At 29.9% G+C, this 25,157-nt stretch overlaps 5 protein-coding genes across 5 annotated transcripts in view; 2 read left to right on the top strand and 3 right to left on the bottom strand.

Annotated features, from left to right (window-relative positions):
• Positions 1 to 143: 143 nt before the first annotated feature.
• Positions 144 to 3,251, top strand: LOAG_04203 (hypothetical protein; the record flags this gene model as incomplete). The annotated part of the gene is made up of 6 exons (XM_020446536.1): positions 144 to 236; positions 1,289 to 1,396; positions 2,027 to 2,146; positions 2,447 to 2,551; positions 2,636 to 2,728; positions 3,189 to 3,251. 6 exons carry the CDS (start codon positions 144 to 146, stop codon positions 3,249 to 3,251), a joined length of 582 nt encoding a protein of 193 aa, XP_020303140.1.
• A 323-nt stretch (positions 3,252 to 3,574) lies between these two features.
• Positions 3,575 to 6,038, bottom strand: LOAG_04202 (hypothetical protein; the record flags this gene model as incomplete). The annotated part of the gene is made up of 6 exons (XM_003139739.1): positions 3,575 to 3,626; positions 4,261 to 4,386; positions 4,611 to 4,710; positions 5,036 to 5,133; positions 5,423 to 5,535; positions 5,934 to 6,038. The coding sequence occupies 6 exons, from the start codon at positions 6,036 to 6,038 to the stop codon at positions 3,575 to 3,577; spliced, it is 594 nt and encodes a 197-aa protein (XP_003139787.1).
• Positions 6,039 to 9,064: 3,026 nt separating this feature from the next.
• Positions 9,065 to 12,032, top strand: LOAG_04201 (acetyltransferase; the record flags this gene model as incomplete). The annotated part of the gene is made up of 7 exons (XM_020446535.1): positions 9,065 to 9,250; positions 9,428 to 9,539; positions 10,117 to 10,209; positions 10,959 to 11,071; positions 11,148 to 11,306; positions 11,453 to 11,587; positions 11,850 to 12,032. 7 exons carry the CDS (start codon positions 9,065 to 9,067, stop codon positions 12,030 to 12,032), a joined length of 981 nt encoding a protein of 326 aa, XP_020303139.1.
• A 2,357-nt stretch (positions 12,033 to 14,389) lies between these two features.
• LOAG_04200 (ATP-binding cassette subfamily E) lies at positions 14,390 to 20,014 on the bottom strand (the record flags this gene model as incomplete). Its single annotated transcript, XM_003139737.2, has 13 exons — positions 19,850 to 20,014; positions 19,485 to 19,570; positions 18,654 to 18,776; positions 18,238 to 18,330; positions 17,965 to 18,092; positions 17,404 to 17,483; positions 17,046 to 17,232; positions 16,689 to 16,862; positions 16,395 to 16,589; positions 15,848 to 16,055; positions 15,257 to 15,398; positions 14,652 to 14,802; positions 14,390 to 14,552 (listed from the first exon to the last, which is right to left on the bottom strand). Exons 1-13 carry the CDS (start codon positions 19,977 to 19,979, stop codon positions 14,390 to 14,392), a joined length of 1,860 nt encoding a protein of 619 aa, XP_003139785.1. The 5' UTR covers positions 19,980 to 20,014.
• Positions 20,015 to 21,040: 1,026 nt separating this feature from the next.
• Positions 21,041 to 25,157, bottom strand: part of LOAG_17243 (DEAD/DEAH box helicase) — a gene marked incomplete at its 3' end in the record, with an annotated part of 14,534 nt that continues 10,417 nt past the window's right edge. The window contains exons 25-33 of the mRNA XM_020449902.1: positions 24,500 to 24,695; positions 24,261 to 24,372; positions 23,863 to 23,915; positions 23,472 to 23,609; positions 22,987 to 23,232; positions 22,608 to 22,724; positions 21,808 to 21,957; positions 21,500 to 21,613; positions 21,041 to 21,202 (exon numbers count right to left, since the gene is read on the bottom strand). Coding sequence (XP_020306511.1) covers positions 21,041 to 21,202; positions 21,500 to 21,613; positions 21,808 to 21,957; positions 22,608 to 22,724; positions 22,987 to 23,232; positions 23,472 to 23,609; positions 23,863 to 23,915; positions 24,261 to 24,372; positions 24,500 to 24,695 — 1,288 coding nt within the window. The remainder of the gene's footprint in view (positions 21,203 to 21,499; positions 21,614 to 21,807; positions 21,958 to 22,607; positions 22,725 to 22,986; positions 23,233 to 23,471; positions 23,610 to 23,862; positions 23,916 to 24,260; positions 24,373 to 24,499; positions 24,696 to 25,157) is intronic.

Genomic DNA, 25,157 nt, shown 5'->3' with positions numbered 1-25,157 from the left:
CCTCTCTCTCTCTCTCTCCCCCCCCCCCCCCCCTCCTCTCTTTCTTCCCTCTCTTTTTGATCGAATTTTACTTTCTCTGATTTGCTGTTGTTGCTGGTGCTGCAGCTGCATTATGTTCTCATGATAATGCGAGGAAGAAGGAAATGAGATTTTCATATTCGAATGACAGGGATGACAAAAAAAAGAAGAAAAAGGGAGAAGGACACGAGAAGGAAGAACGTTGTCCAAAAGATAAGGTAGAGTGACAGCTTTAGTTTTTTTTTTCTTTGGGAAATATAACTGAGCAATTTAAGAGATATATTTCTTGTAACTCCTCTCATTTATTTCTCATTTTGTTATTAAATCTTTTTGAAAAATGGATTTTTAAAAATTAGCAACTTAAATCTAATTCAGAGTTTTCTTTCTTCTTTGCAATTTATCAAATTTTGTGCATTTTTCTAATATTTCAAATTGAATTTCAAAATTTCAATACAGACACTAATGTATGTGAAGAACTGATATAGCCTCTATTTTGGGATTTTTGGGAATTCTGAGCTTTTGAGAATTCTTGTTTCATTGTCTTTTTAGAATGCAAATTGCTGATTGGATTTGGCATCAAATATTGTTTGCTATAGTGCTTATTATGGAAGGACAATTGAATTCTGTAGTGATTGGTCATAATGATAGTGATAAGAATCGATTATCATCAGATGCTGAGAAGTGTACTGCATTTATTGAAAATTCAATCAGTAAATGTCTCCAGGCATGTTTTCCCTTTTTTTTTCATTTTTAAGTTTCTTTTTTAAACGCTGTGTTTTTGGCAGCATGTGCTCTGTTTGCATCACCACTCAACATTTTTCCAATGTTGAGTTTCATAATTGAAGTAGCTTCAGCTAAAAAATAGATTAGCTATCGGAAAATAAAATCTATCTCATTTCAGTTCCAAACTCGGGAATAAAAAAAATCAGTTTCACTTGCTTTTTCATAATAATTAATTTTTCTCCTAATGTTATTTTCTCTTTAGTGCTATTTTTTAGAAATTGATTGAAGGAAAGACAGATGAATCTAGCAAACACACTTAGGAATCATTTCAGATAGCAAAATAAATTGAACATCATATCAATAAAATACATAATTGATAAGTGACTATGGGAGAACTTTTCAGAGTCTAATACTTGGTACTTATCTTGATGTAAGCATCTTTTTGTGTGACAGTAAGAGGAATGTTATAAAATTGTTGGAAATGTATTTTGTATTACTATAATAGTACCAATTGTGTATCTTACTTATTTTATAGCTGATTTTTCAGCCAATTCTGGATTATGCTGGGAAAATGCAAGATACAGATACAATACAACTGCCTGTACAAGGAGTCGATATTCTCAGAGAACTCTGTGATGTTTATGCTCACTTCAAGGTTTCCAACTTTTACACTTATTCAAGCTTTCTCTTATCAGGACTTATTAAATTTCATGGCATCTTAGTTTTTACTTTTGTATTATTCTGTTATAAATTTTAAATAATTCGTTCTAATATAGATTTTTAATGATTCATTCTAGTGTAGGTTTTAAAATTCGGTTTTCTTTTTTTTTCTGTTTTTTTTTTTTTTGTTTTATCACTGGCTTTTCTGAAAAGTTTATATATGAGCTTTTATTTACAAATGAAACTCTTATAACTGGTTTAATTCATAGTATTTGTTCACATCTAGTTAAAGAATTTTTGCATCTGAATTAAATTAGCCATTACTTTGCAAGAAAGGACAAAATAACGCAAATTTGAGATGAATTTATTCAAATTGACAGAATTTCAAATTTTCTTTGCAAGTATCTTTTAATTTTGCAATTTTTAATCCACCTTGATCTTTCATTCTGTTATAGTTCTAGAATTTTGTGAAAAAGATTTTAAGCACTAGGAAAACAGTAAATCTGCTATTATAGGTTAAGAAATTAGCACTAACATTATAAAGCTGTTATTTTCTTCAAGAACTAACATTCTAATAACTCATGCAAATTCGTTAAATTATTCAGAAACTCTGTAAATATTACAGGAATGCACTCAAGATATTTCTTGTTCAAGTATATCATTGAAAGCGGTTGATGCCAGTTACGGGTACATGTGTGGTGAAGGATATAAATTGTTTGAAGATTATGCTACGTGTTTTGCTGAGGTAGGTCAATTGTTTTTAAACAATGTTTTTAAAGTAAACGATAACTTGAAACATTAAAAATATTTGGTTTTCCTTAATATTATTTTCATTTTTTTTCATTCTGTTCATTCAAATCCACTTTTTTAACTATCATTCCATTCAATTTTCCTTTTTAATTATCATTCCATTTCAATACTTCTAAGTTTCATCGAAAGATTGTGGATTTCTCACAGTTCGAAATGTTAATAAGTTGGGATTTAAATTATGTTAATTTAAAGTTCATGATGTCCCATATCTCTATTATACAAAATTTGTATATAGGTTGAAACAGAAAGTAATTACGTGGAATGCAGGAATAAGGCAAGTACGGCGATAACAACAGCACAAAAGACAAAAATCCCAAATCATTACAACCTGTATTTCGAAGTTAGTCGATTGGATTTTATTTTTTTTTTTTACACTTAAAAAAGCATAATTTGTGTGTGAAAATATTTTAATCTTCTGTTATAGCTTTTATGTGGAATTATGGATCATTATTTACGATGTTGTCATCCTGTAATCAATACACGTTGCGGACAACAAGCTTGGGAATTAGTGCGAACGGTAAGCTTACGCAGTATCTCCTCAAGATTTTTAGGCTAAAAATATCAATTTTGATGTTAGATTTCCAATAATACCTGCCCAAACTGCTTTTTTTTGTCGATGCAAATTTACTCTGCACCATATAATTGTGTTATTTCTCAACATGAGTTATAAGGGTTACTTATTACAAGAACTACTAGTAGTAATTACCGGTAGTTCTTCTTTAATAATCTAAAGGCTTGCTTTAACTTCTAAACATTCAGGAAAATGAAATTCATTTTCCTTTGTATTATTATTGAACCGACGATGAATTTTTAAGTTTTATATTTCCCTCGATTATTACGAAAGTTTTCTTTTTTTTTGGCATAAACTACTCTTTTCATTTTAGTTGTATTTCCATCTATAAAAGAATATTGGCTTGATTTGGCTGTTGTCTTGAGAATTTTATTCATTTGTTCACTTAATACTCTTATATTTACAGGTTACTTTGGACAGTTTACGTGTAACAATGCCAACATGTGATTTACATAACGCACTGTTGTAATTTGTTTAGATCCACGCATGAAAGAAGAAACAGTAAAAGTTTTATGAAATGGATGATCGATGTTAAGATAGTACCCACTCCATCATAGTTGCATTTTAACTATCCCATTCAGCATATTTTTTCTCATTTATTTTAGGAAAATTTTCCCTTTCGTTGTAGTTGGAAATAACATTTTTTTAGGTGTACCAATCAAGAACTGGTTTGCCATGCTGTAATTATGAGAAAAGAAAATTTGTTTCCAGAATGTTCTGGAAAAAGTTTTTTGAATGATGTTCAAATCTTTTTGTTGCACATTTCTTGGAAGAGTTGCTTTTAGTGCATTCTCAATGCTTCGTTTCAAAAATCCGTATACGAGGACATATACCAGCAAGTTGGCTGAAAAGTTTTGCTTCAATTAAGAAATTCCGATGATAAGAAGTATTTCAATATGATTTTCCTATTTATTTCAAAAATGACACCTACTTTTCCGTTTAATATTTCAACTAAATGCAGGATTTTTGAGAGTATGGGAATAAGATGCTCAATTTGTACCATCTTAATTTATTTTTCATCAAACAGCAATTTTGACAATATCGTTGATAGATGCAACAAATTTTATTGAGTTAACCATTTTAAAAATCTCACTAATTCATAGTCTTACTTTAGCATTTCAGTATTTCTCAACTTTATTGAAAATTTAAGTGGACCAAAATAATTCTGAAGTTTTCATTAAGCAGTTTCCGCTTTAAAAATTTACGGAATATAATATACCATTTATATCTTCAACTCTCGAAATTAATGGAAAACAAAAGTTTCGAATTTCCAGGCATATTCAAAGAATGATGTTAAAAATTAACGTTATGTTCCAAACATTATCTTTAAACGAAAACTAGTCAGAGATCGATAATTCGAATTATCCATCCATTTCAGGTTTCTGTCGAAAGGTGTAGTTATCTACTCACCAATACTTTTCAATTATCTTATCATAGCTTTATTCATCTTTGTCATCTAAATATTTTGAAAAACTAACCGGATACCGGCTTTCTCGATGCAAAAACAGAGCTCTTGTACAGCTGAAGTTTGGATGCCACTACGAACTCCACAAGTCTTCACTGTTTGAATCACAACATTATCAGATGGTAAATTAAGACCACAACTGAAAGTAAATATTGTTAAATATTGAAAAATTGATATTTTAATGTGGTAATTTAATGCCATATAGTTGTTTTCGAAAAAAGGTAACCAAGATTTGAATATCTTGATTGCTCAAGCATAGAATAAGGATTTGTTACGAACTAATAAACTGTATGAAATTATTTTTTCTCAAAAAAAAAACATCGAAAAAAGATCGGTTCCTATATTTATGTATGTAAACTGTACCCAGTAGCACATTTTCCAAGTTTCTTTTTCATGCATGATTGGGAGCATTTGAAAAACCGTCGACCTTGAGCAAATACTGTAGTAAGCTGATCTGATATTCCTAAAAAAAAAAAAGAAAAAATCACTAATTGATTTCTTCTTTTAGATTGAAATAATGATTGGATATTTTACGACAAAGATCCTTACAGAATGTGACAATCTTTTTCATAAAACCCAGCAATTCATCTATTCTCCAAAAAAAGTCTCACTAATTTTGATACTTTAGCATTGTTTAATTATGTAAATGACAAATTTCACACTCTAATCTCAAACTTTCATCTAACATCATCCATCATTTCAACTCCATAATTAGAGATATTTCATTAAAAAGCGAAACAAAATTCAAGTTATCTAAGTTTAAAGTTAATAAAATGAATCATCATTACCCATTTTTTGTAGTTCTTTGTTGATCGCATTTACTGCAGCAATTTCAATACCTTTTGCATATCGTCGTGGTATCATTTTTGGTGTTCCTCGTGTGCATCTGAATATATAACATGTACATATATACATTCATGCACAGAGTACAGGATAATTGGTTTGAATAGAAGTTAAAAAGTTGATGAAAAGATACGTCAATTGCGCCTTACTATTCCTGCTAAATCAATAACATACTCCTTCCGAATCTTTCTACATATTCATAAACTCTTGTCAACTTCTGCTAATACTATTACTACTATTGCATCAATTAATGTAAGATTGGCGCTATTGGCATTCATCATTGTTATAAATGGACAAATGTGTAGAAAGTTTCTGATTAAAAAGAAACTAACGCATCAGGGAAGGAATCTCGGGAGCATTTCATGGCTTTATCAATAATTGGTTTTTTTTTCATGAAACAATTACGAATTTGTTGATAATTGCCACCAATGGTAGTGATAAATTTCTGAAAAAAAAATGAAATTTTGTCTATAAAAATAAGAAGCATGAAGAAATAAAATGTATTAGCATGCAAATGATTAAGACTCTAAATTAAAATAATTAATTATGCATGATTTTAACTAAATGATTGCATCCTAATTTCAGGCATGTTTTCATACGCAGCAAGATAATTAATAATAGAAGAAGAAAAAATAATTGATACTAATTGAGAAGATTTAATTTTTTTTAGTAATTTTTATAGTTTTTTATGAGTTAATGTGTGATAAAAGATTTAAAAATAAGCTTAATATTTGTCCAATAATTGAATAAATTAAATGAAATGAATAGAGATAATTTCAATGAAAAGTTGCATGTAAAAATAAAAAAATAATTAGGAATGAAGAAATAATTAGATAAAATTACCTGACAATTATCAGCACATGGTACAAATGCTTCTTCAGCAGCTTTAATACATGGTGCTACTTCATCACATTTACATTGTCGTACCATTTGTTCTCCAACAATCATTTCTAGCCATATTGCATTTATCAGTAGTATACCAAAATATATCATCATCTTCACTGATTTGATAATTTATCTTAAATTTCATTTAAATGAAAAAAATGCATCAATTGTTTGAATTAAATGATAAGAAATTATTACATTTTAAAACAATACCTTACTATTAATACATTACCTTAATAATATTATACTTTAAAGAAATACCTTAATATTATTATATTATCTTAATAATGTCACATTTTAAAACAACACCTCAATACTAATGCATTACACATTACCTTAATAATATTATACTTAAAAACATTATCTTAATATTAATTTATGACTTGAAAATACTCAATGTGATTTTTTTTTCCTTTTTTAAACTTTTTGACATTCACCTTAAAACAAAAATTATTGTCATTTTAATGATTTTTTTTCAATTATTATACTTAATATTTTAAAAAAAATTTTTTTCAAAAATGCCGTAATTAAAATTTCCATTTATAATCGCACGGAAAAAATATCAAAACTTAATTCGTCTAATTTAATTCAATTTCGTATTTCAAAATTGAAGATGTTGGTGACCTTTTCATGAAAAAATTAAATCGAAAAATAAAAAAAAAGTTTTGTGGATGTTACGAAAAGGTGAAATAGGGTTGAGGTTAAGGTTGACAAAAATTTTCAAGCAAATATTAGCGCAAAATATGTCGTCTTTTGTATTTAAAGTGACATTGGAATGACTATAAGTCAAGCCCTTTATAATGACTCGTTTTTCTACATTCAAAAAAAAAAAATGAAAGGTGAAGAGCTAGTTTTCTTAGTAATTCATTCATTTTCGATGACAAAAAAAAAGTGACGGAAATCATATAAAAGAGAAAAAGGTAAAAGGTAATATAAGTAGTATACAAATGATATACCCGGGGAAAAAAGTGGAAGGTGCACCGGGAAAAAAATGAATGGTCGTTTCTCTTGAATATTTTTTCATGGAAATAACTGAGGAAAAGGACACATAGGATAAAACCGGAAAATTTTATTTTTAGCAAAAAAAAAGAAAAACTCGTCACTATCATTGTTAATTGATTATGTAATTTTCATTAAATTGCAATCATAAAAAGCAGTATATGTCAAAAATTGCTCAAAACTTTTTCCGATATTACTTTTATGACAAATTTTTTGTTAATATTTTTTCATGAAACTCTTCGAGAAAAATTCTAAAATAATTTTGATAAATTTTGACGAAAACAGATAATTCAAAGATTTGAAAATTCACAAAATTAAATTTAAGGATTTTCTTTTTGATCATACATCAGAAATGTTCAATTTCAAAAATGCCAAAAATAATGGGCGTAATATTTTAATAAAAAAGTTTATATTTTAGTAATTTGTTTTTTTTGCCGCCAATATTTTAAACCATTTTAAATTTTGAATCATTACTGTAAAATGTTTTTTTTTTACTGTAATAACTGCGTCACTTTAAACCAAAAAAAGGAAAAAGATCTAAAAATGATCTTAAAAAAATCTAAAAGATCTAAAAAAAATGACCATGTAATATTTTATATTTTTGTCAATACATTGTTTTTTCTTATCTTTTTTTTGTTTTTTTGTTTTTTGCATATTTTTGTCAACATTGATATGAGAAAGGAAAAGACGACTATTTTTAGGAATTTTTCATTCAATTATTAAAACGATATTAATGCGCAGAAACAATGAAACCATAAATATATCGTTAGATTTAAATATTTTTCGAAATGACAGTAATTTAAAGGAAACATGATGATGGTTGAAGCATTTACCCCTAAAAGCAAAACAAACTTATCTTAAACTTGGTCCAAGTTTGCTATTGCATTGCTTTTTGTGTATTTTCATAATTACTGCAAAGTTAATTAGGAGGAATATTTGTCACACAATTAATAAAGTTAATTAGGACGGATTACCTGTTACACAATTAATTAAACGGATATCTGTCATACATTTGATTGGATGGTATCCGTCACATAATCCATATCAATTCTAAATTAAATTGTGCGCAAATAATCGATCTTCTCTCTTTCAACTTGTTTCGTTCTTAATTTAAGCGCTACTATAATCTTCTTTTTTTGCATAAATTTTCCTATTAGGAACATTTTGTAATAATTAATTCAGTAACTGATCATTTTCATAAATTATTATTTAATTAATTATCCACAAAATTTCGATGTCATTTTTAAAATATGGGGAAGGTAAAAAAGCAAATTAAGTATTTTTATCAATTTCTTTTGCTCTTCTCCCTTTTTTTAATTTTTTGTCAAATGAAAAAGTGACTGACATTGGCGAAATAAATATACAAAAAGTAGTGAATGTAGATTTTAAATTCGAATAATTTTTTCATTTCAATCATATTTTATTCCACCTGTTTGTTGCTTTACTGATAAAATTTCTTTTTCTTTTAATTATTTCATAACTTTTATCAAACAATCAACCTGATTATATTATGTGACACAATTTTAACACTATTCTGCAGAAGAGAGCAAAAAATAATTAGCCAATTTTGTAGAAGAGCCAAAAGAGCCAGTTTTTAGTTACGCCAATCCATCCCGTCGAATAAATTAGCAAACATTTTGATGGGAAACTTTTTGGAAGATATTTAATAATTTGCCGAAATCATGAAATAATTTTATTTCAAAAATCATGCATTTTACTATTTCCTTTGCTTTTTTTCTTCTTTTTTGTTAAACTTACTCATTGAGATATTTATAGCTTTATTGAAATTTTATTGCGAAATTTTGAATTTTTCGCTTTTTTTAAACAGGAATTTTTTTTTTCAAATTACAAATGACATGGTCACTTGTATTTCATAAGTTCATTTCAAAATTAATTAGAGACAAGAAACGAGTTTTTAATCAAAGATCAAAGAGCTAGTGATTTATAGAAGTTGAAATTTTGTGAAATATTTTCAAAGGTAGAAATAAATGATAGCTTAAATTCGCTTAACGTAACAACAAAAAGGAAAAGAATAATTTGAAAATTTGATATTTTTTTGTATTTGTAAATTCAAATTTGTAAATTATAGTATGAAATTGGAACCTTTCAAGGAAGTCCTCAAACGTCAAATACCAATTGATATTGATAAACCGATATCAATGATAGTGTATCACTTGGATCATCCTAAAAATTGTGGTGATCCTTGGATTGGTGCATATTCAAAGCATGGCTTTTGGTATAAATTTTTTCATGGTACCAATGATGACTATGAAAAGGTAAAGTATTTTAATTTAAAAATCTAAATATAATTTAATCTCTTTGCATGAGAATTTAATCGAATCAATAATATCATAATATAGCATTAATCAAAATCATTATCAACATATAAAATTTTAAAAGAAATCTTTGTTTAATTACATTTTATTTTATCGTTCTTTTTCTTTTTATTGCAGGTAGTTGCTCGAGCATATGAAAGTGATTCATATAAGATGGATTATGATTCATTAAAGGTGTTGAAAGCTATACCTACCTGTTGCTATCAATTTATTGTCGCCAAAAATCAAAGTAATTCACTTATTAAACTTTTTTTTCGTCAATCTAATGCGAAATAATTACTTCAGTAAAATTCGTCTTTCATTTTATCGTTTTTTTTTTTTTTTATATTCATTGATCAATGATTTTTTGTAATGCATGAATTGCTTTTCAATTAATTTTTAATTCATTGAAAATTTCAGACAAACTTTTGATAATTATGATATAAGAATGATTTGATTAGCTCGTTTTTTTCTTTTTTTTTTGTCTTTCTCCAATATCTCCGAGATTTCTCAAAATCAAAATGAATGGAAAAATTATAATAAAGTATTTCAGAAAGGAAAAGGACACACGAATTTGTGATAAATTAATAAAAGAAGCGAAAAAATGAAAATTTATATACGTATGATAAGTGAAAAAAGCAAATTTATGAGATATTTTAATGAATTAACTGAAAATATTATTGGGATGTTTTTTTGAAAATGAAATGTTGCTGATATTTGAAAAATAAATTCATTTAATTAAATTATTTTAACTATTCCTAAACAGGATAATACACTACCCTTTCATGTACTTCATCATTTTCCGTTTTTTTTTTCTTTTTTTACAGGTGATGAACTTCTTGGCAGTATAATGATTGCATATTGCAATAATTTTGCAGTTATCGGTGTTTACTATGTAACTGAAGAGTATCGTCATTCAGGTATAGGAAGTAAACTTTTTAACGAAGCATTAAAGAATGTCAATCGTCATCAAACAGTCATATTTCATTCTAGTAATTTTCATTTTTTTTTTTTTAAACGACATAAACAATATTCATCGTAGGGTAGATGAAAAAAAAATTGGAAAAGTTGAAATATAAAAATGAAATAGAAAGTTTGCAAATATGGTATAAATGTTAAATTTTATTTACATGAAATAATTTCATAAATTATAGAAAGTAAAATAAATTAAAAAAGGCCAAATAAAACATTTAGTATTTTTCATTTAATTACTTATATCATTTAATTATTTGTACAATAAATTAAGAAAATGATGTCATCGAAGAAATTCGTAGTACTACTACTAATAATAATAATAATAAATATTCATCGAATCTGCATTTTACATTTCAGTGTATTATTTATTTGCACCCTATATTTAGCATTTCTTTTTGATGAACTTATTAGCACTATTAATTAGTTCTAAATGAAAATCCATTTTGAATTTCAAAACATTGAAATACTTGCCATCATTGGAAATTCATTAATACGACAGGAAGTTTCTATCCGAAAAATAAATTAAGTTATAATATAAGTCGAAATAAGTTTAGGTTCAAACAAATCGAGTCAAAAATAGTGATTTTCGTTTGATTAACCGAATTTTAGACTTACTGAGAATTGAAACGTTCTTTCGTTTTTTTTCCTTTTTTTATTTAATGATTTATCAAACATTCATACTCCTCTTATTCAGTGTCACATTTGGCCAATAAATGTCATCGCTTTGGTTTTATGACATCACTCTTACAACAGTGGAAATTTGCAACATATGAGATCAACAATCCATCAGCGTTTCCTGCACTTCAAGTTTTTCATCATTACTCGAATACATTCACTTAGCTATTTCTATTAATGATAATAAATTTCTATCACTTTTTTTCAGGATAAAAAGATTACAATTATGAAATACAGTAATCTTTCGGAAGCTGAAATCACAGCATTGTTGAAATATGACATGAATGTGACAGGTTTGAATCGAAATGTCTGGTTAAAGGAATGGCTTAAACGAGAAAATTTCAATACTTATGTTGCCTTTGAAGAGGTATTCTTTATTTTTAATTATTTCATTTAGGAATTATTTCAATTCCAAATTTTTTTATACCTCTTTCTTTTTCTTGTCAAATTTTTGGAAATTTTTTTTTATAGATAAGTTTTATGATTCATTGAAATTAATTTTTTTTTTTTCAGAAAAATGTGATCGGATATGGATGTTCAAGAGAGATAGCTGGTGGTTATGTATTACCATTACTTGTTGGACCGCTATTTGCTGATAATTTTGAAGTTGCTAGTGCTCTAATTTATGCTTCACTGAAGAAATACTATGTAAATTGTTGAATTCTTTTTTTTTTCGGAAGCTTAAAAATACTTCAACAATGTTAACTTCTATTTTTTCTTTTTTTGAACAAATAAAAGATAGATATAGCAGTAATTGTTCATTATATTTGGTAATATTTTCGTGAAAAGAACAAAAAAAAAAAGAAATATTTGAAATTTTAATTTATCTTACAATCAATAATTATAAAAGTAATAATAAATGAAAATTTTGGAGTTATGATTTTTTTTTTTTGGAAAGGATATTTTTTAGAATCCGGATGATGATTATGATTGGGATCCGGATATTTTTGCAATATATAGAAGGAATGTGTATTTCATTGTACCAGAACAAAATATTCAAATGATAGCATTAATGGAGAAACTAAAAGGAGAAAAAGGAACATTTCAAAAAGATCAACTCTCCTATATTGTAAGTATTTGTCATTTTCGATAAATTATCACATTAAAAGATGATAAAAATCGTGGAAAAAGGAATTTCAAAAAATCAACAATAAAATAATTCATTACTTATGAGTGCCAAAGTAATTTGTTATTTATAAGGCTAAAATAATTTATTATTTATGAGTACCAAAGTTTTCCAGTATTTATGAGGCCAAAGTAATCGATTATTTATGAGACGAAATTTTTTGATAAGAGATGTAAAAATCAGAAATGTTTAGAAAGAGTAGAAAAGTAGTAGTTTGAAATGGTTTTCCCATTTTAAAAACACAACATTGATTAATTTTGCTTATTTCACCATATACCTTCCCATTACACAACAAAAAACGCTCATTCGAAAACAAAGTAGTAGTAATATGAATTGTACTGTACTTTGAACAAAAGGCAAACAACGATTATCATATTTCGTTAACTGAATCTCTCGTAGAGAGTATCGATAATCGTTACCATTTGACCTGAAAATTTAACCCTTTGACCTTTTGACAAGATACTGCAATATGTAGTAAATTTCCAGGTCTTTCTTAGTTATCATCTCTGTTAAAATGCAATTTAACTTATCAGTTTTCAGCCTTCTCATTCCTCTCTTCTTGATAATCATGTTGACCTTTAACTGTTCCCAACTATTACAATTACTACATGCTTCTTTTCTTTTTTTTTCTTGGTTATATCGGCAGCAACTTCTCGATGAAAAAAAATCACTTCTTTCATTCCTTTCTCTCTCTCTCTCTCGAATTCATAAAATTTTCTTTTTCAACGGGCAGAAAAAAAAATTATTGAAACCCAAAAAAGATTATTATTGCGTCATCAACTACCTGCTTGGTATTTTCAACAGTAATTCCGGAAAAAGAAAATTTAACGTAAGTAAATGTGACACGTGTGTAACACGTACACGTGTACCTCACGGTGCTTCAAAACGTTTACCTTCAAAATCACGTGAGAATTATTAAGTGGTATAACTAACTATTCAGTTCTCAACCTTTTTATTGAGAGAGAGGGAGAAGTGAAGAAAGTTTACAAGGTAATCAAAAACTGACCTACCCCTAATGTTCTGTTTCGATCATACACATATGTGAAACTTCCCTTCAATTTGTTCCAGAAAAACATTCCCTCACTGAAAAAAAAATTTCCGTCACGTTCACTGCTCGTAAATATGACGGAAACAAACGGAAACACGAGAACACAACTTAGATAACACTTCCAGGGTCAGTGTTTAATTGGAATTCAAGAATTGATATTTTAAATTGATTAACTTTCAGACACAAACCATGGATAACTTCCCAAAAGTTGACTTCAACAAAATTTTCGCTGTCTCCGATATGCATCTATCCGTCATATAACACAAGAACAGATTAATCGAAATTAGATGTATTTTTTTTGGAATTGTTAATTTTAAATGAAACTTCATTTTCATTTCATATCAGTCATCACGCATTACCAATGAAAAATATGCATAAAATGACGAGTTTGAACACTACACATAAATTTCCTTCACCAATCTATAAGATTAAAGCATTTTTCTTGATCAAAGTAGAAAAAATTTGCATTCGAAGTTTTCACTGATATTGTGATTGAATTACATGTGGAAGGATAAATGATAAATTTAAACTATAAAGCATTGAAATTATGCATATATTATCTCACTAAGACAAATTATGAATCCAACTCATCAATAATTATTTTTCAGAACATTTTGATTTTAGGTTTTTGTAAATTTGAAGAAGTTTTAATCCCGCGATGCTTTTGTTTTATTTGGAGTAATGAATCAGACCTGAATATTTATAACAAAAAGCAAACGATGTGCAATATGACCGGAAATAAAATTAAAAAAAAAACAAACCATAAAGAAGTGTCATAACTAAAAAATAAACCAACAAAATTGAAAAATCAAACGTAAACTGCACCGCAAGTTTTATAATTTCAAAAATTAGCAACCCCAAAAATCACAAATAATTGATGAATGCATCTGAGCATTTTTTTCAACCGCCACTAAATTGAATCCGATAAGTGAGAAACCGATCATCATAGGATCTCTTACTAAATATGTGTCTTAAAAGCCTAGGCAATCAGAGATAACAAATAATGAGCATATAACAAGATAAAGGTTAAATAAAGATGAAATAAACAACTGTTAGACCAAATAGTAGATCATGTAAAATAAATAAAAAGTCATGAAATAAGGTAAGGTAAACAGCCAAACCATTCACAATATTAAAACATCCACTGATGCCTAAATAAGCTGAAATTCTAATTATTTGAGAGTAGAAGTGACAGAAGCAATAGAAGTGATAAAATGATATTAAAGAGTGTCTTTCCACGAAAAAGCACATCATGGTAACAAGTTTCCTTTCACTGTTAATCTACATCTAAGAAGAAGTAATTCCCACTCTTTTTCTGCTCCATATCTTTCACAGAATCTTTCTTGTTGATACGTGGCCGATAATTATCTTTATCACGTCGAAATGTTATATCTAAAAGCCGCAAGAATCGGTTCATACCTTCCAAAAGCGATTGCGGTCTGCAAAAAAAATTCGGGATTTTTATTAGGAATAAGATTAAAAAAATCTGCGATTGAAAAATTAAAAAGAAAAGTCAAAAAATGGTTTAAAAAACTAACGACTGTGCAGTAGCTGATTTTGACGGTGTCCCTTCAAAAACTATCACACGATCAGCAAGATATGTTCCCATCAAGAAATCATGTTCAACAACGAATGCCGTTTTCTTCGCATGTAATATGAACCTGTTGATTAGCAAAATTAGAATAAGCACTAAACATACATTAGTAGGCTAATTAAGAGCGACAATCAAAGACCAAATTTAAACAAATTCAATTTAACGTAAATGTATCTGACATTCGTACGTTTTACTTTATTTAATTGTACTTATCCAAAATCATAGTCAAATTAAAAAAAAGGAAAAAAAATTTACGTGCGAAGCTTTCTTATATTGAAATATGAAATAAAACTTAGAAATTCTACCTACACAGTTCATGGAACGACAGTCCGCAGAGGCAGTGCAGTTGAATCATATTTGACCGTATTATTCTGCACAGCCCTTTCTCCGAAAGTTTCATGACATATAACTTTTTGCTTGATTTTCTTTTTTTTTTTGGTTTTCGTTTTTTTTTTCTCATGAATCATGGAAGTGATAGTAACAAGGGATCGTAACAAATACAGTGAAATAATAATAATCATGGTACTAGAAAAACACATTAAAAATTACCTTTTATAACTTTGGCAGCATGTAACCGCTGTTCTGAATCAAGATATGCACTTGGTTCATCGATCAGATAAACATCAGCCACTTTTCCAAGACATAAAGCTAATGCGACCCGTTGCAATTCACCGCCGGACAAATGTTGTACCTATGTATTTGTTTGAAATACTTTAATATTTGTATTTGTTTGAAATACTTAAACATTTGCTTGAAATACTTTAATGAAATTGGATTTTCAAACACATTTCACGAACCAACTAAACCCACACCATTTCCACTAGCAATAAAAATATAATTAAATTGAGAAAAAAGACATTTGGCCCAACTTCCACATTTTACTATACAAACGACTATACTAAAGCCTAGCTTGCATGTTATCTGGTGTGCGAACAAAACTTCCAGAATGTTGGGATACTATTGCACAAAATAGAGCGTTTAACCCATAAAACATATCATTCTTTATCGAGCAATTATTAATACCCAACAAAGGTTGTCAATTCAAAATTTAGCAAGAATAATGTGTAAAAAAGCTGTGTAAAGCTGTGTAAAAGCTGTGCAAAGTTCAAGAATAGGAAGGATTAATGGAAGAGACTTTACTTCAAGGTTGAGCAAATCATCAATCATTAACGGTGACAAGACATCCGTCTTAAATTGTGCATGGTTAACCATATCCGGTATTTTTTCATATAAAAGATGCCGCACAGAACATTGTGATTTTGGACTAATCTTTTGCGGTTTGTAAGATATATTCAGTCGTGGAATTTCCGTTAAATCATCATCAACCTGTAGATTACCAGCAAGAATCCTAAAATATTTTTTTTCAAATTACCTTTCACTCTTTTATTTTAAATTAAAAGTCCAAAATCTAAAAATAAAACTTTTAATGAATCTATTTTAAACATGAATAACTTATTAAACTAGGGCAGAGAATCTACTTTCCAAAAGAAATTTTTCCTCATGTTCATTGAAAATTTTTCAGTGTCTCGGAAAGCTTTTTTCCTCATCGCAGCACAATGAAAGTTATTACTCCAACAAACATTTGTGATGAGTGCACATGCTCATAAGACTTCAAGATCGCAAGTAACCGAGGTTACTTGAATTCTTTCCATTCAAAAATGTCCATCATCTTCAAAACACAACAGACCTAATCATTGTTGTTTTTCCAGTACCATTTTCTCCAAGCATGACAACGATTTCAGAATCGGTAAATTCGCCACCTTCAACTTTTAATTCAAAGTTCCCTATATGTTTAGTAAACGATGGATATGTATAACGAGCTGTCCGTTTAACCACTTCTTTCTCCGCTTGATCAGTAACTTTGAAGGATAATTCAGAATCTCTGCAATTTTCAAGTTGAAAAATGCAAATATATATGTATTCTAGATTTTCTTAATTTCAAATAAATCAAGACATGTTTCAAATAAATTAGACATTGTACCTGAACCGCATATTTTCAGTTGGAATGAAACCATCCAAGAATATATTAATGCCTTCCCTAACACCAGATGGCAATGTTACAACGCCATAGACTCCTGGCATACCATACAGACAGCATACATAATCAGAGAGATAATCCAGTACAGCCAAATCATGTTCTACGACAATAACATAACTGAAAAAAGAAAAACAATTTAGCCTTAAGAAATTTAGAAATCTGTCTGCATGTCCCATAAAGATCTAGCAGTTCAAAAGAGCATAAAACAATATTTTACAATACGTAACGACTAAAAGACAAAAGTAGATTTCCGACAAAACTCGAAATTGCATTTTTACACATGCTAAAGGAGGAACTCACTTATGGGGTGTTACTAAATCTCGAATAATTTTAGCTGCTTTCAAGCGCTGTTTTACATCCAAATAGCTGGATGGTTCATCGAACATGTAAACATCAGCATGCTGTACAACACACATCGCTATTGCAAAACGCTGAAGTTCTCCGCCAGATAACTGATCGAGCATTCGGTCCTTAACACCACTGAGCTCTGAAAAATATCGATATCGACTGCTGAAATCTTTTCAAAAAACACGGGAACAAGGAATCTTTTCACTTGGCATTGAAATTTTCGATATGTTACTGAACGGATTTAAGAAAAGTTTTCAAAAAATCGACTTTCTTTTCAAAAAAAAAAAACCTTTTTAAAAAAAGAATATACCTAACTCTTCGCAAATTTGCAACATGTTTTCTCGGTCGCACTTTTTTTTCAACAATTCCTGCACTTGTCCTTTCGCTGCCCTGCAAATTTAAAAGAACCTCACGAATAAAATAAACATCGGAAAGAATAACTTCCTTCGTCCTTCTTACAGAACTGAAAAATAATTTGGAAACCGTCCAATTATGATAAATCTTCATTTTCCATTCTTTATCATACTTTCACAATACCTTCATTGTAATGGTAGAGACAAAATAAATACCGAAAAGAATAACTTTTCTTTGTTTATTTTTTCCGATAATTATTTTTTGAAGTACTACCATTATTTTTTATTTCGTACCTAAAGTAGGAAATAAGGGTATTAAATGGAGGTATTAAACAAATCAACAAGCACTAAAGAAATGAAATCTGTGTACAACAAAGCCCGACGTTGCTTTCATTTTTTTTCATGTCCTTAAGAAAAACAACAGTTCTGATCAGATAAACCATAGTGCTGCAGTTGCTGGGTGGACCTAAGTAACAATGGTATTATTGTTAAGCAAAAAAGGTAGGAAAATCACATACTTCGGAATTTGATCAACATATTGTGGTTTTGCAACGGCTTTCAAATTGTCTTCTAATATTTTCGTGAAGTAATTTTGCAACTCTGAACCACGAAAATATGTCAAGATTGATGGCCAATCAGGAGGAGACTGCAACAACTCATAATTTCATTAATTAATATAAGATATTCATATGTGATGTAGGTATATGGTAAATTGTGCATAAATATTGTCTCTCAAAAAAACAAGAAATTTGAAATAAATACATTTGCAAAGGCATATTTTTGTTACTAACTTCAAATTTTCCAAGATTGGGTTTTAACTTCCCAGCCAGAATTTTAAGTGCTGTCGACTTCCCAATTCCATTTGTGCCAACAAGACCTAGCACCTAAAAAATTACATTTAGAACTTTTCTGCAGCCATTAAAATATCTTCGGGTAAAAATGGCAGAATACACCTATGGATTAATGATACACTATATTTTAACGACATACATATATATAAGTAACCTTGCAAATTATATTATATACTACAAATAACACATATAAGTAAGTTATGTCACATTTGTTGGGTATCTGAATGTTTCGATATTTCCAAATTTATTTCAATATCCCTTTAAGTACCCTAGTGCTAAGAATAGGTTAATGTCAATCGATTAACATCAAAATTTTGAAATTGCAGAAACTGTCAAAAAGATGTGAAAAAAGAAACTTCTCCAGTACGCGGCGTTGGCAATCGATGCAATTTGAAGGAATTTTTACTAAATCGATGAGTTGTATCTTTGGCCAAATTGCTAGGCAAATTTATAATTTTTATTGCTTCATAAGGACATTTCTGAAAAGAATAAATGAAAAAAATGCAGGAAAATAATTGCAAGGGAATTAACATTAGATACTGCACTCTAATGTAGAGATCACGATGGTTCGGAGTATTAGACAGCAGTACAAAATGCTTTCTGACACTTGAAATCAAAGAAAAAAAAGACAGCTATTCGTTGGACCGCTGATATACAGTGCAACCCATTTCTAAATACTAACAACGCAGCTAATGGCTTACAGAGTTTTTAAATTAATTCGAAAGCCCATATTTATTGCATATGATGCCATCGGTGTTGACTGGCCGAATAGTTTAATCATCTGTATACTGCACGTTAAAACCTTTTCAATGTAGAATGGTTAAGAAAAATGAAAAACAAGCTTAGGTATCAAAAATTGGTTCATTCTGAATTACTTTAGCCGTAACGCATTCGGTAAATTTCTGATATATTATGGGCCAGTGCGCACCCATTATTAAATTTTACAGTGTGGACCATTATTAATTTTATTAGTTACGAGAAAGGTTGTCAACTAATCACTGTTTTCATGCAAGAAAACCTTAATAAAACATAACTGCGCTACAAAGAAATTGTTTTGAACAGTAAGAGAGATCTGATCATCAAAAATTTAGGATTTAGGGTCATTTAGGATGAGTAACGCACATGAATTTCGGAAGAACAGGAATTTTTTACTAAATAATTTACAAAGACCATCTAAAGGAATATACCTTCACACAGATACCGCAGCCAATGCATAAAGTTTCGGATATCTCCGCCATTTTAGAATTGCTTTCCACGACAATGCACTGCTTCCCTAAATTTAAAAACTGAATGGCAAATAAAAACCATCATACAGTCTTTTTATAATGCATTTATTATGATCGGAACAATTCATGAAGTTAGAGTCAATCCCTTGAATTCATTAACGACCGAAACTTGAATATCCGACTGTTGAAGAAGTTGACGTTTACTGGAGGTTCCCATAATACGATAATTAACTTATTTAATAACTAGGAAGCTACCAGACAGTATGAAAACCTAACTACGAACGGATACTTTTTTCAAATTCTCTTCGCAAGAAAAATAAAACTACCCATTCGCACAACAGGACATGATTTCTTGCATGCAAGACCACAATTTTTTGGCTTACAACGATCCTTTTCAACGATAGCAATACGCGTCATTTTATCCGTCTCCTCCTGCTGCTTCCGTAAACGATTCATTTCGCCTTAATTCGTTGTCCAGGAAGCAATCTGAACTCTCGGAAATGAACTTATGCCCCAATACTTTTTCATTGGTTACAAACAGCGAAAATAAAGCTGCCCCCCATGAGTTTTCGATCCACTATTCTTAACTATATTATTCACAACCTATATACAAATAAACCGACAAATCAACAAAAAATTTTAATATGCACTACGAAAACCATCCATATTCGCCAGATATCAGATTGGTTACAAATTCCAGCTCAGCCGTTTAAAAATAATTTCAAGGCGATTTGTGATCTAAATTGTTTCATCCTTCCTATCACTATCAAAAGAGATGCTGTTGAAGCTTGTAAAGTTACCGCAAGTATAATAGATGCTATTCCTGCATAAACTTCGATTCTTAAACTCGTAACCTACCACACTTATCAGATTTCCCAGTTTTCGATTAGGTATATATGCAGTAATGGCATCATACCATCAACAGAAAATAATCATCTCGAAAATTTATGACATCAGGATAGAGAAAAAATAAACACATTGATCAGAAACGATTTTAATTATTGAACTGAAATTATTAAAATGACATCTACAACACACTAACAGTATAAATCCAAACTTTTATCATGCCATAAGTTCAACAATCATAAAACTAACTTTAATTACAATCGTGAAAATCGATTGGATGCTAGAAATTTTTTTTTCCAAGTTTACAAAACAAAACAAACAAATAGCGTGAGCACATAAAGGTGCAAAAAATCTAACAGCTGTAACACTACAAAGAAAATCTGGCTATACATAATCATTATGAAGAAAATTTAAAAAGAGAAAGAATTAAAAATATTTAAAACAAGGCGAAAAACATCTAAAGACGAAGTGAAGAACCCTTCATCCATCCTCCTTCCATCATTCCCTCCGAAGCATGTAAGAGAAAAACAAATACTGAGTAAGAGGAAAAATAAATCCCATCGAAACATGTAGGAGGGAAAGACATGAAAGCACTAGTATCCATTATTTCCTAAAAGTAAACAGGAAAAAAACAATATTATTAAAAGCAATGAATTTCAGAGAAGAAAAAATTATTCTGCAGCGCCATAGGAGATATGACTCCTTTTTTTCATCGAAAAGGCAACACAAAATTTCTTATAGTATTCATCGGCCAACTCCAGCATCACTTCCACAAATGGATCTCTGGAACGACCAATGACGATCAATGCTTCACTGATTTTAAGAAGAGTACTCTGAAAAAAACTTTTTGAACTAGAATTTTTATAATTATATATAAATCTGAAAATTAGAGGAGGCATTAAAATTATAACCTTAATTCTAATAGTAAGTTATGAACTTTTGTATTCCATGCATTCGCTTTATGCCACATTGAGCAGAAAACGCAAATTGACATTTATATGAACTATCCTACTAAGCATACGGTTTCTCCATTATAGAAACATTGTATGTACTGAACTTCAAGCAGTAATAACTAGAATTTTGTTGCATATAATTCTTATAAGAACGAAAAATCATTCAAAACAACATACTGAAAAACTGTGAATTAAACTCCAAACTCTATTTTCACTGATTCCATTATCTCGTTCCAGTGCTTTTTTTGACTCTAGACGCCAAAAATCAACTGCATAGGCGTTCAAGTATACCTGAAATCTCTTATATTTGTAAACTTTTGCATACTAAAGTTGATTTCCAAGTCGAGTTTACCGTAGAGATACAGTGAAAAGGGAAAAAGATTCAATGAGGAATAGCTTTTAAAATCCAGTTTAAGTTAAACTGAATTTCAAGTTAAACTCAAATAAGCCACTCTTTCTCGCATTTTGTTGGGAGAGTCCCTTACTTTTCGACCACGATGATCAACTGGAGTTGGTGAACGAGCTGGCATAAATGCTTCATCAAAAAGCAAATAGTCATGGAATGGATGAACAATATTCGATGAGAACATTGAAACTGATGAATCAGCGAAACCTGTTAGAGAGAATACTTCACCCTAAAACGATTCAATTCATAAAAATTAAGCAAAAAAATTGCAAGAAGGAATGGAATTTTTTCGAAAAACGGAAAGAATAAAATGTGTTACCTTGGAGAAAATTCAGTGAATCGAAAATTAGTCTCACTGCAGAGAAGTTAAAAGTCAACTAAGATAAAAATGGGAACAGTGCAAAAACTATCACGAATACTATGTCAAGAAAAGTCCGTGCAACTGTTTTTGATTTAGGGGATTTTATTTTGGTTAGCAGTAATAATGTGTCTGATTAAGTCTTACACAGATACAACAACTTGCCTATGCCTAATACACATAGCAGAACATAGTAAAATGTTCTATGGTTCCAACCTAAAAAAAGAAGAAAAACTACGGCTCTAAAAAAAAGTAAAACTATGGCTCACTTACTTCACTGTTCAGCAAAAGGTCAAAATCCCTTAAACTCCAAATTCAAATGCACAGCAGCTTAATTGAGCCAATATAGGAAACATATGAAGCTGATTTTTATGTCAAAATACGACGGTTTCATGAATTGTTGCTTTTAAAGCAACTAGACACCTCGAAACATCAATATGCAATACAATTTCGCCAATCTATATAGCTTACAACTGACATATAACAAGACTTATCATGGTTTCCAAGGATTAAACGATTACCTGAAGTTTCTTGTTAGGATTAGTCAATCGCATAAATTCTCGATATAAATTTTCCACCTTGTTGGCATACTGTTCAATTAAGCAAGCGCAACTGTCAGGCAAGGGTCTCAAGAAAATCTGCAAAAATTTCAAACAAATCCCTTTTTAAATAAACTGTGGAATTAGTAACCTCAGGTATTTAATTTCAGTCGCAATGTTTTTCGAATGCTTATTGTATTCATTGAGAATTACCAAATAATTAATATATGTAAGTGAATTACCTCTCATAAACTTTCTTATATGTCGAAAATTCAAATTCCTTAAAAAGTCCATCAAATGATTGTTTCTTCTCTCTACATCTAGAGTATACATTAAGAAATCATATAAATTACGAACGAACCTCTGATTCACCTGTTGACGGATAGGAATTCTTGTCATTCGGGTTCCAACTAAGTGGCAAACGCAAATTAGTAAACAGATGTGCAAAAATAAGCACCAACTGACTTTTCATTTCCTCTCGCGATATTGTCCAACCTTCGCATAACTTGTGGAATACGCCATTTTGGAGAAGATGTACAAAAAGAAGATTACCTGGTTCATTGGCTGATAAATGACACACTAGAGCAGCTAAACCGCTCAATTCACCCTGAATGAACATCTGCATGTTAAAACATTGTGTTTGAAAAAAAGCGGTAACTTCGGTTGTGAGATTAGACCGCAAACTTAAAGCCACTTCAAATTTTTACTTCGGATAACTCCAAAAATGCACAAATATTGTCTTATCGCCTCATTACTCAATTTAACGCCATCATGATGATACTATGCATAGGATTTCAAGGATGATGGAATGGAAAACAAGTACAAAGAAAAGAAAAAATAAGAAACCTTCTCATTCAACAAATTTAGGGAACGTAACACTTGAACAGCAAAAAGTGTGTACAGCTTAAGCTGCTTCTGCACTGTTGACGACAATTCGGCACGCGTATGAAGGATAAAAGAATTTGTCAAGAATGACAAAGCGGTCTAGAAAAAAACAATTGCTAAACGCATGGAGTAGCATAAATTTCAAATAAGACAAGCAATACTATACTGCTCCTGATTTCACATTTATATTTTTATTCTTTAGCTGTTTTCGAAATGGAAATGAAGGAATTTCTCTGGGTCCTGCGCTTAATACCTCAAACTCTATATCATTCTTCAATCTATAGGACTGTTAAAACATTAAATATGCTTTGATTATTGCAAGGGTAAATGACAACGAAGTTGATAAGCTTACTCGTAATCTTTGCTCAGAAGGTGAGATTTTTTGAGTTCCAGAACGTAGTTCACCTGAAAATAGATGGAAGAAGTTCACACATAATCTAACGACATAATGGATAAGACCTAAAATTCCTTCCAAGTTCGCGGTTTGCAAGATAAACTTTTCGATGAAATAAAGTGTCTTGTAAGAGATTACAGATGTGTCACTGGATATTAAACATATCTGTTGAGCTGTTAACATGCAGTTAGCATCATAAATTCAAAAAAAAAAACTATTTTGCACGGCATGATTTATATTGCACATTTCGACTACTTCAGATACCGAAGTAAGCTGAAGCTGCTATAAGCAAACATTAAATATTTGAATGGATAGCACTGAAATATTTAAAGTTACCATGTAGCCGTCAAACTTACTCATCATGCTGTCTTGTTGATGTATGTAACCAAAAAGTCGTAGAATATACGACGTAGTAAACGGCAAATTCCCACGTAAAGTCGACAAACTCGCTGTTAATAACCGGCGTATCTGAAATACATCTTTATACTAATTCATTCAATGAAATAAAAATTGTAGGAATTATTTTGATATAAATTAGTATATATTACATATATTTTTCATTTATTCGTTCATTTTCATTAAACATAAAACAAACCTTGGCAGTTGGTATTGACATGAAAATGACTGAGCCTGAATGATCAAAACCACGACGGCCTGCTCGACCAGACATTTGTCGAAACTGTAAAGGTGTTAGATTTGCATCGTCAACTCCAAAAAGAACCGTCTTACACGGCATGTTGATACCGAGTGCCAGCGTTGAAGTCGAAAATAAGATTGCCAAATAACCAGATCTACAACAAGTGTAATGAAAATTTTAACTTTCCAATTTTAACTTTTCAAATTTTGATTTCTCTGCAGTTCGAATGGAATAAATTCACTTATAAAGAAGAAATTGAAATCCATGATAGAGTAACCACTAACTTTCAAATCGAAAAGAATGTAAGCCCTTAAACTATTCACTTTATCAATCTACTGATTAGGTTATCAAAATAACCTGAATAAGATTTCGACAGCACCGCGTTCTTTAGAATTCAAACCAGGATGATGGAAGCCAATGCCGCGTTCAAAAAGCTTAAATAATAATTTTGTAGTTTCCCGTCCTAGTCGATCCTTTGCCAATCTTGCAGTCACTTTCTGATACAAATCTGCATCACGCTGCCGCCCATGTAATTTGAACCTGAATGACCCGAAGAGCAAAATAAGTTCTAAAATTTTAAAGTGATGCTGGTACTCAATATTAGTACTATCAAAAA

Source organism: Loa loa (genome assembly GCF_000183805.2).
Source record: "Loa loa unplaced genomic scaffold supercont3.52, whole genome shotgun sequence".
NCBI classification, from domain to species: Eukaryota; Metazoa; Nematoda; class Chromadorea; order Rhabditida; family Onchocercidae; genus Loa; species Loa loa.
This window is presented reverse-complemented; position numbering and strand designations above follow the sequence as displayed.